At 38.9% G+C, this 19,562-nt stretch overlaps 1 protein-coding gene across 3 annotated transcripts in view; it reads right to left on the minus strand.

Moving 5' to 3' along the window:
- SVEP1 (sushi, von Willebrand factor type A, EGF and pentraxin domain containing 1) overlaps positions 1 to 19,562 on the minus strand; it is a 194,890-nt gene that overhangs the window by 61,091 nt on the left and 114,237 nt on the right. For all 3 annotated transcript variants that reach the window (XM_081573900.1, XM_081573904.1, XM_081573897.1), the window contains exons 19-28: positions 18,832 to 18,993; positions 18,006 to 18,097; positions 15,556 to 15,652; positions 13,722 to 13,835; positions 12,775 to 12,888; positions 11,772 to 11,973; positions 7,941 to 8,098; positions 5,784 to 5,985; positions 3,737 to 3,912; positions 420 to 544 (exon numbers count right to left, since the gene is read on the minus strand). In XM_081573900.1, coding sequence (XP_081430026.1) covers positions 420 to 544; positions 3,737 to 3,912; positions 5,784 to 5,985; positions 7,941 to 8,098; positions 11,772 to 11,973; positions 12,775 to 12,888; positions 13,722 to 13,835; positions 15,556 to 15,652; positions 18,006 to 18,097; positions 18,832 to 18,993 — 1,442 coding nt within the window. The remainder of the gene's footprint in view (positions 1 to 419; positions 545 to 3,736; positions 3,913 to 5,783; positions 5,986 to 7,940; positions 8,099 to 11,771; positions 11,974 to 12,774; positions 12,889 to 13,721; positions 13,836 to 15,555; positions 15,653 to 18,005; positions 18,098 to 18,831; positions 18,994 to 19,562) is intronic.

The following is a 19,562-nucleotide window of genomic DNA, read 5'->3' on the forward strand; positions in this document are numbered from 1 at the left end:
GTGAAACTGGAACTTGAACCCAGGCCATTGGACTGCAGGCTGGCTTTAACCACTAGCCCATCTGTTACTCTGTATGTGTGATCTTGTGCCAGCCCTAAATTTCTGCTTCTTGAGTCAGAGGGATTGGAAATATTCTTCTCTAGGATTCTTTCTAGTTCTGAAATCACAAGATTTTATGAAACAGTCTTGTCTGATAAAATTACACAACATCACCAAGACACTGAAAAACAGATTTATGGAAAGTCACTGTAAATAACCTCTGCCTGGCTTAGTCTACTACCATAGCATCAAATGATACTGCTGGCAAATTCTGAAAACTCAGCGGTGGCATAAGATACGGTATCATTAGGCTGTGCACATTTGTACTAGGTTTGTACCTTTGCATGTCATTACTGTCATACACTGAAAATGGAATTGACCTGCTGTGGAGACAGGACATAGTCCCAGAGGTTGAGCTGGCTTATGGAGCCCACAAAAGACTCAGCTGGGTTGAATCCCTCTCCTTTTTTATCTTGTTCTTGCCCAAGAACCAATGCACCACCACCTAAAGAGAAAAGGAAAGAAAAAAGGAAGAAGAGCGGCCTGGCTGTTATTTCTGAAATGCTAACTTAATGAAGGCACAGCCTATACACATGTATCAGGGCAAATTACTGAGAAGCTAAATTATCTACATTCACTGCATGATTTATCAGTAAGATGAGTTCGACATTTTATATAGCAACTTAAAAATCAGTCAAAGAGGATTTGGAACATCATATTGGATTTATAAATATTTAACTATAAAACTACATATATACATATACATGCATATATTTTATGTCAACAAAGTAGCAAAGTCCTTTTTTGCCTCTTTTGCTGTAGGAAATTACCCTCTGCGACAGATTACCAGTAGCTGCTCTTCATCGTCTTATTCTTTAGCCCATAATGCTTAAAGTTCTATTACCAATTCCAAAGAACATTCATTCCAGTGGCCGCCTAATGACCCAATCCAATGGAAACTCTTCAATATCCACCTCTGGTGACTTCTCTGTATCACTTGTTTCTTGGAAGCATTTCATTCTACTAACCTGCCCTTCCTGGCACACTAGAAGGTCTGTACCCCTCGAGAGCTACCCTCCTTCTTTCTCCACTCTGCTTTGTGGCTGCAAGGTTGACACCCATGGACTACACCACCATGGACTGGTTTCTCCAGTCCTCTGGCCTCTGTTTGTCTGGCCAGTGGAGAGACCAGCCCAAGGTAAGAAAGTGGGATGAGAGACAAGTTTAACTTCTTGGATAGCTTCCGCCCAGGCAACAGATGAAAGGGTCTGCTTTCCTCTCTCTTGCATCATTGCTCCCGCTGGGTGATTTCTCCCCATCACTACAGGTTTACCTACATTCTGGTGACAACTCCTACTCTCTGTCACTTCATGTACATCTCTTGTGACTTTCCATCGGTACTAATCATGGGGTATTTTACTACCACTTTTTGGTTCTCTTAACCTTTGCCAGGACAGTGTGCTAAGTCATTTCAATTGTGTCTGACTCTTTGTGACCCTATGGATCACAGCCTGCCAGGCTCCTCTGTCCATGGGATTCTCCAGCAAGAATTCTGGAGTGGGTTGCCATTTCCTACTCCAAGGGATCTTCCCAAGCTAGGGATCGAACCTGCGCCTCTTACATCTACCTGCATTGGCAGGCGGGTTCTTTACCACTACCTGGGAAGCCCACATCTTTGAAAACAGTCCTTTCATGAAATTCTTCAGTTATCCTTCTCGTGTGTGTCACCTGTTTCCTGCCAGGAGCCCTCCTGATTGCAGCTGGTTTCCATGATAGCATCCTCCCCTGGTTCTCCCTGAACCTTTCTGCTCATCCTCAGTCTCCCTTCTCCACCTGCCTCTTAGATTCCAATGCACCCAGGATTCTACCCTTGGCTTCCTCTCTTCTTCCTTCAGTTATTCTCCCATCTGATCTCACTCCTGTCAGTCCATGTCCGTAGAGCCCTCATTCATGATTTCCCAATCTATATCTTTCTCTTATAAAATTAATAATTAAAAATGAATACATACACATGGAAGAATGTTTTTAAAAATTAAGTATAAGGAATTCTTCCTATTCAGGAAAAACCATTTAACAGTTCTGTGTATTTCTTTTTAGATTATATGTTTTTAAAATTTTTTTTAGTATGTGTGTATGAGAGAGATTTAAAAACACACAGCATAGGATCCTACTACACATGATGTTGGAAGCTTGCTTTTCTTGAACATATTATCATTTCATGAGGTTTAATAGTTACTTTATCATGTGAATGCACAGCAATCCATAATTTTCTTAATTAACTAAGTTAACAACTATTTCTTAATGGATACTGGAGTTGTTTCCAGGCTTGGTACCAAGGTAATACTGAGCTAAATATACAGATACATAGGTATTTGTTCAGATTACTGATTCTTTCTTTTTGATTGATTCCTGGTAGAGAATTGTTGGTTCCATGCAAAGTTTCTCTAAGGCTATTGATGAATGTTTCTAAATAGCTTCCCAGAAAGTCGGGATCAATTTTCACACCCTCCCAGGACTCTATAATTGAATTCTTGACAAACATAACCTATCACTAAAAGACAATTCTGTCATTGTGATATAAAATGGTATCAAATTATGTTTTTAGCTGCATACATTTGTGGGATTAAAATTCATACTCAATATGTCTAAAACCAAATACAGAATCTTCCTCTACCCTTAATTCTTGCTCTTTAATAATGGTTCTGTCCCAAGAATTTCCATCTCCCCTAACACAGTCTTCAATCAATCTGGTCACCCAAACCACAGTCAGTCATTCACGAGGGTCTGTCAATGGAGTTCTGCAATAGTTACGGACTGTAATTCATTCTTATTTCTGTGGTCAGAGAACAATCCCTGTGGGTAGCTACTATTATAGTTCCATTTTTTTTTAAAGATACAAACATTTTTTTTTTTACCATAAATGAAACCAGTGCTTGTTATACAAGTATCAGAAAAGGACCAAGAAGAAATATAAAAGCCACCTGCAATCTCACCACCCAGACAAGGGAGAGTTAAAAACAACAACACTTGAAACACAAAAAGAAGCCAGCACTTCACTTCACAGGATAACACCACTTCCTGTAGAAATACTTTTAATGTTTTCTTATTTACGACAGGGAGCCTCCAGCTGTTCCTCCTCACATGACCTACGTCACAGAAGAACCTAGATAGAGCAGGCTTATTGCCAGGTACAATGCTGAGAACCCTGGAACACTTAATACTTTTGCATTCCTTCAAAACTCAACTCTCTAAATATTTGTTTAAAAGTATTTTTAGAAGAGAGTTTGAGTCTTATGAGAAAAAGGGCATAAAAGATAGATAACTATTAGCAGGGCTCTAGGTTGTATTCTGAATCTGCTTGTTCAGTGTGTATACTGATCACAAACCAAACCAAAAAAATATATATATAACAGACAAAATCAACAAACAAAACACCAGCAATTAATCTCCTTCTTGGAAGACAACTTAGTGATCACGCACTGTCAGTTCAGCATGCATCTCGGTAGTCTAATTTTAGATCCCAAAAGCATTTCTTATACAGAGTCACACAGCTCACCTAGGAAAAGCTTCTAATAATTCACAGTCTGGATAATCAGGAGGTGGTAACTGGGAGAGATAACTTAGCAAACTTGATGTTCATCAAAGCACCGTCTCCTCTAGCATCGAATGGAATTACATTCTGTTTGCTAAGACATACCAGGGATGGGTGATCCAATAGAGAGGCCCATGCCACCGTCGGATAACTTCCCATCGATGTAGACATTCCAGGCTCCACCAATACTTGTCCAAGTGATGGCAATGTGATGCCAAATGCCGTCATTCACAGAGGGACAGTCTGTTATTTTTTCCTTGCCATTTACATAAAGAACCCAGCTGCACAAAGATTCAAGGAATACAATGATCAGTCATATGTTGTAATCCCATATGTGGGGCATGTTACTATCTTCTTTTCCTTTTTTGTGGGTAAAGCACTTTGGGAACAACCATTACCTCTTTTTCTCCATTTGAGCCATGTTTCATAGAAGCAGATTTGATTACTAATTACCTTTTATTTTATTGTAGCTCATTGAAAACTGGTTTGTGTTTCCTAAACACTGAGGGGTAGGGAAAATGCCTTAGGACAGGATGAAACAAACTGGCCCAATTTGAGATAATTCACCAACTGTCTATTCTAGAGAGAAAGAGTCAAGAATGGAAGGAATGAGAGTTTCACAAATGTCAGTCTGGTTTCTTTTCTCTAGGATGTCTGTTCCTACAATTTGGAACAGACTTCACAGATGTCCTAGGAAGTCAGTCCTATCTCTCTGTTGCCAGAACAGTCACTTGGCAGATGAAGCACGTTGATGCAAGGGAAAGAATAATTGGAACCAAACAGAGGTGACCATCCGCAAAAGGGTTCCAACAACCATGTCACTTAGAGAAATGTCCAAGTTAAGAAGCAGCAGAAAGTGGAGTATCTTCAAAAGCAAACGGAGAAAAAGATTAGGGGAAACTGATAAAGAAGGAGTCACTGAGTAACCATATCAGCATCTTCTAAACCCCTATTCAAAGATGTTTATGAAAAGATATTTCTAAAACACAAATTGTTTCCCCACTGTTTTTCCCCATTGTCAACCCCAAATTCAAGCAGGCAACAGGTTTTCTCTTTCTATACAATCTGTCTCAGGGGAGGATTTTGAAATTTCTTACATTTTGTTCTGAATGTTCAAGTCCACTAAGAAGCACAGGGTTTGAGGATGGGAAGATTTTCACCAGAATAGTAAGAATCTCATGGACTGAGGCAAGGAAGGAGAGCTCAATGGGTTGTCCTTGAGGCCTGCAACCTGTTCAGAGCAAAAGGCCACATGTTTGGGTGGACCTGGGAGGAGAAGGCCATGTGGTGTGCCACAGCATCTTTCTTAATCAAAAGGCATAAACTCTCAGCCTTGCCAAGGACTCCACACGTGGCAAACAGCAGAGGTTCTGAAAGGACCACAGAGACAGATGTAGTGGACAGCTCAGTGATCGGCAGGGTGGACAGATAACCAGTGATGGAAGTCCTGCCTGAGCCTGTGGCTCTTTAGCAAAACTCTGTGGGTTTTAGATGATCCATGAGTATCTAAAACAGGAGAAGCAGTCACTAGTGAAAGAAATCAGAGAAACAGCTGAACTTGACTTTCCTATCAGCCCAGAGGGATGGGGCCCTGAAGTGGAACTAATTGATCCAAAAAGACATAAAAAAATGTCATCTTGCACAATGGAGATTTCAAATGGAATCTTATTCAATACAAGGGTCTTCCAAGGACCAACAGTGCCACGGAAATCCTTTGACCTTTGGCCACTGTGATATGCAAATAAAGGAGCACTGATCTGAACAGTCAGTTTGACACTTAGTTCTGCCACTCCCATGGTGTGAGATTTGGTGGGTAAAGCATTTGGCTTCTCATTCATTTTACCTTTTAAGGGGCATCGGTTCCTCTAGTCCTTGTGAAGCTCAAATGAAATAATACATATGAAAATATCTGGGCTTCCCTGGTGGCTCAGATGGTAATATTTAGCAAGTAGCAAAACACAATACACGTATAAGGTACTACCACTGAAACACTGCCTTCGTATAGGAACTGTCCACATGCTCTGTTTGAGTACTGTCACCCTGTTGTCCTGTTGGAACACTTGACCCTCCTACCGCTCCATCCCCACCCATGTCAGTTCTAACCTGGTGCCAGGATAAGCCCTAACAGGGCCTTCCTGATGTCTCTGCTTACCCGTTATAATCGGTTAGGAGGAAGGTGTTGTCACTGCCATTCTCCAAGGCATAGGAGATTGGCGTCCCGTAATTAGTGTCGTCAGATGATTTCATCCAGAACGTGCAGGTTACAGCAGGGAGGGACGGGAGCACACCATCCAGCATGACGTAACCATAAATGCCAGAAACTTCAAAATCCAGGTTAAAGCCTGCAGACTGTTCTGCAACAAATAAGACAAGTATGAGAAGACACACGGATGGCCAAGAGACACATGAAAAGATGCTCAACACCACTGATTATTAGAGAAATGTACATCAAAACTACCATGAGGTATCACCTCACATGGTCAGGACAGTCATCACTAAAATGTTTACAAATAATAAATGCTGGAGAGGGTGTGGAGAAAAGGGAACCTTCCTCTACTGTTGGGAAGGCAAACTGGTGTAGCTACTATGGAAAATGGTATGGAGGTTTCCTCAAAAACCTGAAAACAGAACTACCATATAACCCAGCCATCTCACTCCAGGGCATATATCTGAAGAAAACTCTAATTCTAAAAGACACACGTACTTCAATGTTCACAGCAGCACACATACACACAAATGGGATAGTACTCAGCCATAAAAAGAATGAAGTGATGCCATTTGCAGCAACGTGGATGGACCTAAAGATTATCACTAAATGAAGTAAGTCATACGAAGAAAGACAAATATTATGGTATCACTAACCTGTGGAATCTAAAAAAACGATACAGATGAACTTATTTACAAAACAGAAACAGACTAACAGACATAGAAAACTAGCTGATAGTTACTAAAGAGGGTAAAGGGATAAATTAGGAGTTTGGGATTAGAAGATACAAATGACGGTATGTAAAATGAACAAATTGAGCACTGGGAGCTGTATTCAGTACCTTGTAACGTAGTACAGGGAAAAGAACATGAAAAAGAATCTGTATACATGTGTGTATAAACATATACAACTGCCTCACTCTGTGTATACCCGAAACTAACACAACATTGTAAATCAACTACACTTTAATAAAAAGAAACTATCATGGCACTTGTGAGGCATCTTTCAATTGTCTAAGGTAGTAGCAAGTATGCAATACTATCGCCAAAGAAGCTCATTTCAGTAAATATGATGATCTGAGAAGCAATTTCAAAATTAAATACATATTGCTTACAAAATAAATAACACATTCCTTCTTTTGTATTTTGTATGTCTTTCATTATTATTATTTTTATTGAAATATAACTGATTTACAATATTAAGTACGTTTCAGGTGTACAACACAGTGACTCATACTTTTAAAGGTTATATTCCATTTATAGCTATTATAAAATACTGACTGTCTTTCCTATGCTTATTCCTGTAGCCTATTTATTTTATTCATGGCAATTTGTACCTCTTCTACCCCTATACCCATCCTACCCTCCCATCTTCCCCCTTCCACTAGTAACCACTAGTTTGTTCTCTGTATCTGTGAGTCTGTTTCCTTTTTGTTCAACAAATTGTTTTAAATAAAACCAACAGCGAATATCCAAGACAGGGAAAGCACTCAGCAGTGAAAGGAAGCTTTGAAACAGAATAGCTGGAAGGAGAGGTGGGGCTGGGGAGTCATTCAAGATGACAGACTAGGCACCGGTGGGCTCGTGGGAATAACTCAAGAGAACAGAGTAACTGACATTGCAGGAGAGAAGAGGGGGTCCACTGCGAGGGCAACAGTCCATTCCTGCTCAGGGCCCTGGTTCTTCCCCATTTCAGGAGCCCCAATCCTGCATATCCCACTCAACAGAACAAGAGTCCTATAGCTAGAAGACTCCTATGCTCTGAGAAAGCAGTTTAGCACTAATTCTCAAACATATCCATGGACTCTGACCTTCTAAATCATGTGACTTATCCAAGTGTCCTTTCTAAATCTGCAGAATGTGAAGAGTTCTGCTAAACTCGATTTTCTCCATTTCACCCTTACATCTCTAAGCTCAACCTCCTCCTCTGTGCTACTGGAGATAACATGACCCAGCTTGTTGGATGGCTGTAAAGATGAAATAAGTACAAAATGCTTCACATAGTTTTTGGTATATAGATTGTGCTTAGTGCAGGTAAAAATTGACGTTGTTATTGTATCACTAGACTTGATGTTGTTCTTAATAACATTAAGCTCACATATACCTGTTTCACACCTGCTGCCTGAAAATCCTGGCTGACATTTACAGCTGTATGAGTTTAACTCATCCACACAGGTGGCCTGATTTCTACAGGGGTTAGACTGACATTCATTGATGTTCAATTCACAGAGTGGCCCTGTGAATCCTGCTGCACACTGGCACCTGAAAGAATACAAAATGTTGTAAAATTACAATAGTTGCAGAAAGGCATTAGAAGCAGTCTCCCATTAATGACAGCATTGTCTCAAAAGACTCTGGAAAGTTCAGTGCTAATATGAGCTCTCTTATATGTGGAATCTAAATATATATATGTGTGTGTATACACACCCACACACACATCCACACCCACACCCCCACCCACAGCCTACAAAACAGATTGGTGGTTGCCAGAGGCATGAGGTGGGAAAAAAGGGTGAATTGTTTTTGTTTTTTCTTTTTTTCAGTTTAACTGAATTTTTTAAAAATCCTGAAATGCTGAAACACATTTGCCACATTAAAACAGTGCTTTAACTATTACTTTTTAAAGTTCATTCAAATAAACCTATTTAAGACAACATATACTTGAAATGTTACAGTGGTAAAAACAGAATAGAAATTAGTTCTGGTCAAGGTGAAGTATTATTCACACACTGGCAATTTCTCTCACCACGAAGTGCTAGGAAAAAATATAAAAAGTTCACACGCTCTTCTAAATGCTTACATGTGCCATGCCACGTTGCTTTAGCTGTGTCTGACTCTTTGCGACCCCATGGACTGTAGCCTGCCAGACTCCTCTGCCCATGGGATTCTCCAGGTAAGAATACTGGAGTGGGTTGCCATGCCCTCTTCCAGGAGATCTTCCTGACCTAGGGACTGAACTCGTGTCTCTTATGGTCTTCCTGCATTGGCAGGCGGATTCTTTAGTACTAGCACCATCTGGGAATCCCCACATACATTAATTCAATCCTTATAACAATGAAGAATATTATTATTCCCAGTTTACAATGAGTAAATTGTGGCTCAGAGAGGTTAATTTGCCCAAGTCCTCTTGATACTAAGTGGTGGTGGGGGGACTTTGACCTCAATCAGAACGCCATACAGTCTCTGGGGAATGCAAGAAGCCTTTTAAACTCCTCCAAATGGAAAATACATCTGATGATGTCAAATAGTGACAAGAGTGTCATGAACCATGTGGCAATGTCAAAGAAAGTGGAGGGTTTGCATTTCCAGAGCTCTGTATGTCCACTTCTAGTATGAATTCTAGGAGACGACTGCCCAGGTGTGCAAGGAAACATATAACGAATGTTCACAACAGCATCATTATGCATGTTCATAAAGAAGTGAATGGGAAAATAAACTATGGTATTGTTAGGGGAAGTACACTGATTGAAACCGCCCACCCTGGCCAGGCACCACAGTAACCATTTTCATGACTTGTTTTACAACAGGAGGTCCTGGTAAGGAACAGGGAACTAATAAGCCACCACCAACTGGAAGAGTTTGGGAAAGGTCAAAAGGAGATACCACGTCTGACCACCTCCCAGAATCCTCCTCTCTGGCATCTATCTTGGCTGAACAAAGCGTGCACCACCAGGAAGGACTCTGAGTCAGAATAATTGGCTAAAGACAACCCGGAAACTAATCCCATCATCATAAAACCTGAGACTGCAAGCCATGTGACAGAGCTGTTCTCCTGGGTTCCCTTACCCTACTGCTCTCCACCTGGGTGCCCTTTTCCAATAAAATCTCTTGCTTTGTCAGCACATGTGTCTCCTTGGACAATTCATTTCCGAGTGTTAGACAACAGCCCAGTTTCGGGCCCTGGAAGGGGTCCCCTTTCCTACAACAGTATAATTATCCAATGGAATACTAACTGGCAGTTGAAATGAACAAACTAGAGGCAAATATACCAACCTTGATAATACACAGTGTTGAAAGGAAAAACAAAATACAAAAGGATTATACATATATAGCATGATACTACTTATGTAACATGTAAAACTATACTATTTGTTGTTTATGAAGTCATATATGTAGTAAAGCAAAGTCTGAATGAGAAAGCTATAGACCAACTTCCAGACAGTGGTTACTATTAGGGAAGAAGAGGAATGTGTGTGTGTGTGCATGCTTACTGGAGGGAAGAGTTGACTCATTGGAAAAAGACCTGACGCTGGGAAGGATTGAGGGCAGGAGGAGAAGGGGATGACAGAGGATGAGATGGCTGGATGGTATCATTGACTCAACGGACATGAGTTTGGGTAGACTCCGGGAGTTGGTGATGGACAGGGAGGCCTGGAGTGCTGCAATTCATGGGGTCGCAAAGAGTCGGACACGACTGAGCAACTGAACTGAACTGAACTATCTTTAATTAAAAAGGATCTGCCCAATAAATGTAGTTAATATTACTACTAGCATTTATATATGGGGACCTCTTTGATATTGGTAATAATATAAATAAATGGTATTTGGAGATTTAAAAGAAAATCTCAGTTGGAATTGGCGGGCATCTTTATGGAGTTCTGTGTATTTGAAGGTAAACCTATTTTGGCTAGAATTTCACTCATCTTTATCTGTCCATGCTTTTTTTTTTTTTGCAATACTTTAAAAATATTTGTTTTTTAAATTTTATTGAAGTATAGTTGATTTACAATGTTGTTTTAATTTCTGATGTATATCTGTCCATGTTTGATATCATTATAGTAGTTCAGTATCTTTGTGAAACAGATTCACTTCGGTGGCAACTAGCAGTAGGAGAGTTTGCCTTCTTCACCTTTCCTCTAGTTAGGATTTAGACAAATTTGGTGTTTATCAATTGTTTTGGACCCTGGGGAGAGTTTGGAACTCTTGCTGTTCATCTGGAAATGTCTCATTGCCTATGGTTAGGTGCTATATGCCTGAAGATATAAAAAAAACCTATGAAAAGTTGATGCTACACTAAGACCTCATTTTCATATTGAGAGTGAAAGTCTCACGGGCAGAACTGGCTCCCTATTTCTTCCAGATACTGTCCTAGCTCTCTTGGGGGATGGTAATGGAAGGGGGCTGGGAAACGGTGCAACTGAGGTAGAAATTTCTTTTTTGCTTTTAACTTTTGAAAACTTGCAGAACCAGTTGCTTGCTGAGGACAATAAAGTTCCCTAAAATTCTGTAAGCAAGGCCAGTCTGTCTTTTTGTACTGCAGAAGTCACAGATCCTGCAAGGGGAAGTGAATGAAACAGTGCAGACTTGATAGTGATTTTAAAAAAGTCTTGGTTTTCAAACTGTTTTCTACTGGTACCTTAAGACCTGCCTCAGGAAGCGAGTCTTTCTCCCCCCAAACACCACTATTTTCAACCACAAAAGCTTAGCTTTAATTTTTTGTTTGTTTGTTTACACTCTAATTTCCCTGGCAACAAGGGATACTAAACTAAAAAAACAGTTTGAAAACCATGGTCATAGAATGGCACTGTGACAGTAGAATTGCACTATTCCTTCTGATTTTAGTTGGTGGGAAAACTCCAGCTAAAACACAAAACTGAGTTTTGAATAGTGACTCTGTATTTGCTTTTGAATAAATGCTTCCTTTTATCTTTTATGACTTCCCAAGTACAGAATAGTGGTTTCAAAGTCTGGCTGTGCATCAGAATCACAGGAGAACCTAAAACATACAGATTGTCTATTATAAAATTACAGACTTTACCCAAGAGGTAGGAAATCAGAACATCAGGTGGTAGTCAGATTCTACCACAGCTTACCCTTGGGCTAGGATTTGGGAAGGGCTGGCCTGGGATTCAAAGTAACACTCTGTAAAGACTGCAGAATGACTGAACAGTTAAGATAATAAAAACAGTGAAAAGACCCAGGCTTAGTCTATTACCTGAAGCTATTGGCACCATCCTTGCAGGTAGCTCCATTTTTGCATGGTTGGCTGAGACACTCATCCATGTTTATGTCACACCGGGTGCCCAAAAATCCAGGTGGGCATTTGCACAAGAACCCCCCAAGCTGATCTTCACAGACTGCGTTATTTAAACAAGGGCTTGACTGACATTCATTGACTTCTGTTTCACAGTGTAGGCCTGGGGATGGATGAGGATGAGAGACAGCCCAAAGGTTAACCCCTTTGGAAAACTGGAAACAAGGTGAGGACTCCTTGGAGGATGCTGCTTCGAAAGGATGAAAGGGAGGCTGCAGAGCCAATCCTTAAATAAGCTCTGGCTTTTCTAAATCATTTTAGGACTGTAATTTTGATAATCTGCTCTTTTAATCTTACCTTTTTCTGGAACTAACATTAGCAATGAACATCTAACTGAGATAATGTTTAAACAAAAATGAAACTAGCACATATAGTTCAAAATGTTCATCTGTATCTTTGATCTTGCCTCTTTCTGCCACTGACCATTTTCTGTTCTGTACTTATTCTTTATCAGTTACATATGTGTGTGTGTGTGTGTGTGTGTGTGTATATATATATATACATGTATATATACACACACATACATTCTATTATTTAGCATTCACTTATAATAATATTTTATATAATTCATCTCCAGTTCCTTCTTGAGTGTTTGTCTTGGCATATAAACTCATGTCTTCTCTTTCTGGCTCTACATACACATATATACACAGACACATACAAGAACATATTACTTTTCTGAATTGCTTTAGAGTCAGTTTTAGACCTGATGCTCTCTTACCTCTAAATACTTCAGTGAGAATTTCCTCAAAAATAAGGACTCTCACTTATGAAATCATGGCACACTTATAAAATCAGAAAATTAGCATTAACATATAATGTCACATATATAACAGTAAATATAATGATTTGTGAGGCTTTACAGAACTCTTTAAGACAATTAGGAAGAATGGAAACATCTTACCCATGTATCCTTTCACACACGTGCAATGATAACCAGCCAGGCCATCAACACAAGTTCCTTTATTTAAACAAGGACTGGAGCTGCACTCATTTACATTTTCTTCACATAGTTGACCTGTAAAGAATCACAGAATATTTGCGCTTGAGAAAACTGAAAGGAATTTAAGACTAATAGTTTCAAGCAAGTTGTTCAGGTGTAAGAGCAGAGAAACTGGAAATCAAGGCTAATATGTTTGTGGAAAAAATACGCTCTTTGCCAAATATAATTATTTGCTGAATAATATCCCAATACATGTTATACATAGGGCTTCCCAGGTGGCCCTAGTGGTAAAGAACCTGTCTGCCAATTTAGAAGACATAATGAGATGTGGGTTCAATCCCTTCCCTCCAGGAGGATCCCCTGGAGAAGGGCATGCCAGTCCAATATTCTTGCCTGCAGAATCCCATGGACAGAGAAGCCTGGTGGGCTATAGTTTACAGGGTCACAAAGAGTCAGACATAACTGAAGTGACATAGCATTGAAGGATATCTACCTACCTACCTATCTCACATTTTCTTTATCCATTCATCTGTTGATATATACTTAGCTTGTTTCCATATCTTGGCCATTGGCTATTGTGAATAATGCTGCAATGAACATGCAAGTAGAGATATCTCTTTGAGACAGTGACTTCATTTCTTTGAATGGATACCCAGAAGAGAGATTGTGGGATCGTATGGTAATTCTATTTCCAATTTTTTGAGGACCCTCCATGCTGTTTTCCACCATGGCTGAAGCAATTTACATTCCCACCAAGAGTGCACAATAGTCCCCTTTTCTCCATGTCCTCACTAGCACTGTTATCTCTTACTTTCTGATGATAGCCATTCTAACAGGTGTGAGATGGTAACTCATTATTTTAAGGTTTCAAAGGTTTATATTATAAGGATGAGACACTCCTTCCTTACCTGTGTAACCAGATGGGCATTCACAAATGAATTCTCCAACTTGGTCTTTGCAAATTCCATTGTTGTGGCATGGCAGTGAGCTGCATTCATCAATGTCTATCTCACATTTTAAGCCTAAAATGCAAACACTGAAGGTCAATCAAAGAGAGGATGAACAGAAACAGAACCATCCTTTAAAGGTAATTATCCCAATAACCTGAATTTATAGGGAGTGGCAGTGATGAAGAAAAGGGCAATAATTATTAGGAATTACCATCTAATTAAGTATTTCTTGAAGGTATTAACCTCTTTCTAAATACATTTAAGCTATCCTTACAAGGACACATAAAAGACAGCAAAAGATCCCAAGTCAGAAGTAGAGGGGAAAGAGGGAAATCTGGAAGCATAAAATGGAGCCAGGAATTAGTTTGATTCCAAAGTGAAAAATAAAGACTCATATATACTTGTTACCAAGGCCACTTGGCTGAGGAATGGGGGTGGTGCTAAATCCTGCCAGATCTCAACTCGTATACCAGGTGTCCTAGAATAGGGTGTATCTTCTCATAGGGTACACACAGTCTTTCTATGGACTAATTCTGCTGAAACCCATGTTCTTCTATGTGAGAAGGTCTCAAAGAATGGTCTCTGGACCAATAGCATCAGCAATCCCCTGGGAATGTGACGGAAATGCCATAGTCTGTGTTTTAAGAAGTCCTCCAGATGATTCTGATGAGCAACAAAATCTGAGAATCACTGTTCTATATTATGCTTTTCTCAATCACCTCTCATTTATAAAATTCTAGGGCAAGATCATTATTTCTTATGAAATGTTGGGACAAAAATTCTTATAAAAATTGAAACATACACACACATACATGTGTGCACATGCTGAAATAAGTAGAATGACAATACTCTGTATTTTGTCTTCCAGCTTCTCTTTTGGGTGAATTCTTTTGTCTAAATACCACTTTTCTCATTAAAATACTTCATGTTGGTGACACAAAACTCAAAAAGTAAAAACTGCATTTCTAGAAGAAAACAGGAAATTATTTTAAATAAAATACAACGCTTAATATAGTTCATTTCTCCTCAAAAAAAAAAAAACATTATCTTTCTGTACTGAACTGGAATTTGAACCAAGCTGCAAGAAAACACAATTCTTACATAATTACTACATCATCAAATTCAAAGCCATACTGTTTGCCTAGGCACAGCTTGCAGAAAGATAGAAATAAACAACACATCATGGCCATAAAAACTTCCATTCGTGTGAAGCAAATGAGAGAAACTGGAGTTTGTTTAAAAATGTTTATGCTGGACAATCTGCTCTATGTTGAGTGTCATGCACTTAATTTGTGTTAGGATGCAACCTTGGAGATGACCTCTGGAACCATATTCAAATTTAAATCGTAAGTTATGATGTGATTGTTCATAGAGAAGATGATTATTTTTCCTCTAAACTATGCAAAGAAAATTTTCATTTGTAAGATCTATATACTTTTTTCATGTATTGGTTTGTCTTGTTCAACCAAATTTTTGTGCATCATTATCTTTTTAAGTTTTTTTTTGATGTAGACCATTTTTAAAGTCTTTATTGAATTTGTTACAATATTGCTTCTGTTCTGTGTTTTGGATTTTTGGCTACAAGGTATGTGAGATCTTTAGCACCCTGACCAGGGATCAAACCTGTACCCCCTGCATTTTTGAAGGTGAAATCTTAACCAGTAGATTGCCAGGGAAATCCCCAGTCTAATGTATCTTATGGCATTTATTTTTAAAGTTTCAAAGTTTGATACTTCAAGTTACAATGATCCAGTATGAAAGATACATGAAAATTTGCATTCCTCTGTGTTACCTGTATATCCAGGCAGACAGAGACACACATAACCATGGCCCAGTTGTTGGCAGGTTCCACCATTGTGGCAGGGGTTTAAGAAACATTCATGGAAAACCTATGAAAAGAAAATTTATCAGAGACAAGATCATTTCAAAGCAATTCTAAGTAGAGAGAAGATTTACAGCATTAGCTGGTCCCTATTTCCAAGTAAGTCCAGCAGGACTGCTGCCTGCATAACATAGGAACCTGCCATATATGGGCACAAATGCTATATATTATTCTTGAGTGATGCTCTGCTAAACTCAGGCAGTGTCATTCAATGCTGGTTGCATGTTAGACGTCATTTAAGGCATTTAAAAAGTTTTGCACTCATCTCACACGCTAGTAAAGTAATGCTCAAAATTCTCCAAGCCAGGCTTCAGCAATACGTGAACCGTGAACTTCCAGATGTTCAAGCTGGTTTTAGAAAAGGCAGAGGAACCAGAGATCAAATTGCCAACATCTGCTGGATCATCGAAAAAGCAAGACAGTTCCAGAAAAACATCTATTTCTGCTTTGACTGTGTGGATTACAATGAACTCTGGAAAATTCTGAAAGAGATGGGAATACCAGACAATCTGACCTGTCTCTTGAGAAACCTGTATGCAGGTCAGGAAGCAACAGTTAGAACTGGACATGGAACAACAGACTGGTTCCAAATAGGAAAAGGAGTACGTCAAGGCTGTATATTGTCACCCTGCTTATTTAACTTATATGCAGAGTACATCATGAGAAACCCTGGGCTGGAGAAAGCACAAGCTGGAATCAAGATTGCTGGGAGAAATATCAATAACCTCAGATATGTAGATGACACCACCCTTATGGCAGAAAGTGAAGAGGAACTAAAGAGCCTCTTGATGAAGGTGAAAGAGGAGAGTGAAAAAGTTGGCTTAAAGCTCAACGTTCAGAAAACTAAGATCATGGCATCTGGTCCCATCACTCCATGGGAAATAGATGGGGAAACAGTGGAAACAGTGAGAGACTCTATTTTGGGGGGTTCCAAAATCACTGCAGATGGTGACTGCAGCCATGAAATTAAAAGACACTTACTCCTTGGACAGAAAGTTATGACCAACCTAGACAGCATATTAAAAAGTAGAGACATTACTTTGCCAACAAAGGTCCGTCTAGTCATGGCTATGGTTTTTCCAGTGGTTATGTATGGACGTGAGAGCTGGACTATAAAGAAAGTTGAGCACCAAAGAACTGATGCTTTTGAACTGTGGTGTTGGAGAAGACTCTTGAGAGTCCCTTGGACTGCAAGGAGATCCAACCAGTGCATCCTAAAGGAGATCAGTCCTGGGTGTTCATTGGAAGGACTGATGTTGAAACTGAAACTCCAATACTTTGGCCATCTGATGCGAAGAGCTGACTCATTGGAAAAGACCCTGATGCTGGGAAAGATTGAGTGCAGGAGGAGAAGGGGACGATAGAGGATGAGATGGTTAGATGGCATCACTGACTTGATGGACATGGGGTTGGGTGGACTCTGGGAGTTGGTGATGGACAGGGAGGCCTGGCATGTTGCGGTTCATGGGGTCGCAAAGAGTTGGACACGACTGAGCGACTGAACTAAACTGAACTGAACAAGTTTGCCAAGGATGGGTCCCAACCCAGACCACTAAATCAGGAATCTCTGGAAGTCATATCTGCGCATCACTATTTTTAAAAGTTAGCCAGTGGATTCTAATATGTGTCCAGAGGTGATAGTCATGTCTTTAGAGGTTCTATGTCCATTAGGCTCAGTTTCAAAGCTTCACTTATGAAGCCCTTAAAATGAGAATGTTTGGAAGCAGGAAGTTAAAATAAGAAATATAACTTCATTATCCTCCTTAAAAATACTTAAAGCCTAGGAATTTATTATGACATTGGGCAAGGTGCATTCAGATTAATGGCTGAATCACTCAAAATAATTGGTCTTTACTAGTCTTTAAAAAATAAATGGAGAACAATTATGTTTATGAGTTATGTTTCTTAATTTTTAAAAAAGTTACACTTTTCTCCAATAAATGATTCCCCCCTCCCACTGTCAAAAAATTTAAATATCTTTCATGGAAGTTGAGTAACTTGTCCTGCTAACCAGAAAAGGCCTTTGGCTAATTCCAACGTGCTTACTCAAATGATGGGTTATGCTCATGGTACATGCTAATTATCAGCAAATCAAAAGACTCTCCACATCCACAATTCTCTACACCAGACATTGCTGGGAAAAATTTCAATTTATGGTACTTAGGACTTCTAATGGTGCATTCTTGGAAAGTTCCCATTATAAGTCATAAGCAAATGCAATTATTCATTGATAATATTCATGAGCCTTGATTAGCTGAAGTTTCAAGTCTGGTAGTTTTCCTCTGTGTGACATGTATAATGACAAATTGTTTTCCAAGCATTCCATTACAGAAAATTTTACAAATACAAAGTAGACTTGCCTGACTGCTGACTTCATACTTCTTTTTGACATGTCCAGGAGAAGCAAGAAGCACTGTACTTTCCTCTGCTGCTGAGAAAGTTGAACTAAAGCCTAATAAAGTTAAAGGAAAGATATCTGAGAAATGTATTTGGTGTAGTAGATATTGCCAATTAAGTGCATTCTATTTTTTCCTTTTTCTTTTTTAATTGGAGTATAGCTGTCTTACAATGTTGCACTAATTTTTGCTGGGCAGCAAACTGGTTCAGTTTTAAATATATATATATATAAAAGTGAACATATATATAACTGAATATATATATATTTTTTATTCTTTTCCATTGTGGTTTATCATAGGATACTGAATATACAGTCCCACGTGCTATACAATAGGACCTTGCTGTTTATCCATTTTATATATAATAGCTTATATCTGCTAATCCCAACTTCCCACTCCATTCCTCTCTCAATCCCCTCCCTTTTGGCAACCACAAGTCTGTTCTCTATGAATAGACTCTATTTAAATGCCATGGTCAAGATTTTGATTCTTAGAGTCAGTAAAGCCACATATATTTTGCTTTAGTCATAAAAAAAGACAGAACATAAGAGACAGATGTGTTATGTCATTAAATTCTAGACTCTTAGAAATTTGGAGGTTATCAAGTTCAACATTTCTAGAGTGAAGAATCTGAGTCTTTGTCATCAAAAACACATTCAAAAGGACAGCTTAACACATCCAGACACCCGAAGGCACTGAAAATAATAATATTCACAATTAAAGTTACCACGGAGATAAACAAAACTCTCCAAGACAGGATAACATGAGAAATGAAGTATTATCATCTTACTGGAACAATCTGTGATGGATCTGGCACCCGTGATGGTTGTAGTTCCATAAAAGGGACAAGATAAACAGAAGGACTTCCCTGGATTGGGTTGGTAGTAGTCTTGAGGACATGAATAACAGGGCATTAACCCAGAACGAGAGAATTCTCCCACTGGACAAGGCACTGCAAAGGAAAGAACAAATCACTTATGCTTATAAAGCAATATATCCTAGCTTCTAAAAGAAGTGCATTAACTTTTGGTTATAAGAAAGCTATCACATTGCTGATATTTTCTCTTGCACGTATTTAATACCCAGATCATTAAGTAATACTCAGACCACTTAAGTAAATATTTTGTTGTTTCCTTCCCATCTTTAACAACACACATTAACTTAATAAAAATCAGAATTGGTCATATAATATTGTACCCTGATTTTTCACTTTATATCACAAGTAAACCATTCCCCAAATCATTAAATAACACAATGTTTAATAAATGAAATATATTACATCTCATTGGCAGACCATAATTGTTCTCATATTTCCTCTTCTATTGAACAATTACAGTTGTTTCTACTAGTTCTATTTGTTTCTAATATTATAAATAATGCTGACACGAAATTTTCTATATAAATTTTTTTATATAACTCTGATTACTTCCTTGGGATAACACTTGACTTTAGTTAAAGATATGAAAATCTAAAGCCATAAATATATCATGCCTGAATCATTAAAAAATGTAATTTACAGCC

The sequence above is a fragment of the Giraffa tippelskirchi genome, chromosome 1 (genome assembly GCF_054371585.1).
Source record: "Giraffa tippelskirchi isolate mGirTip1 chromosome 1, T2T-mGirTip1v1.2.pri, whole genome shotgun sequence".
Lineage (NCBI taxonomy): Eukaryota > Metazoa > Chordata > Mammalia > Artiodactyla > Giraffidae > Giraffa > Giraffa tippelskirchi.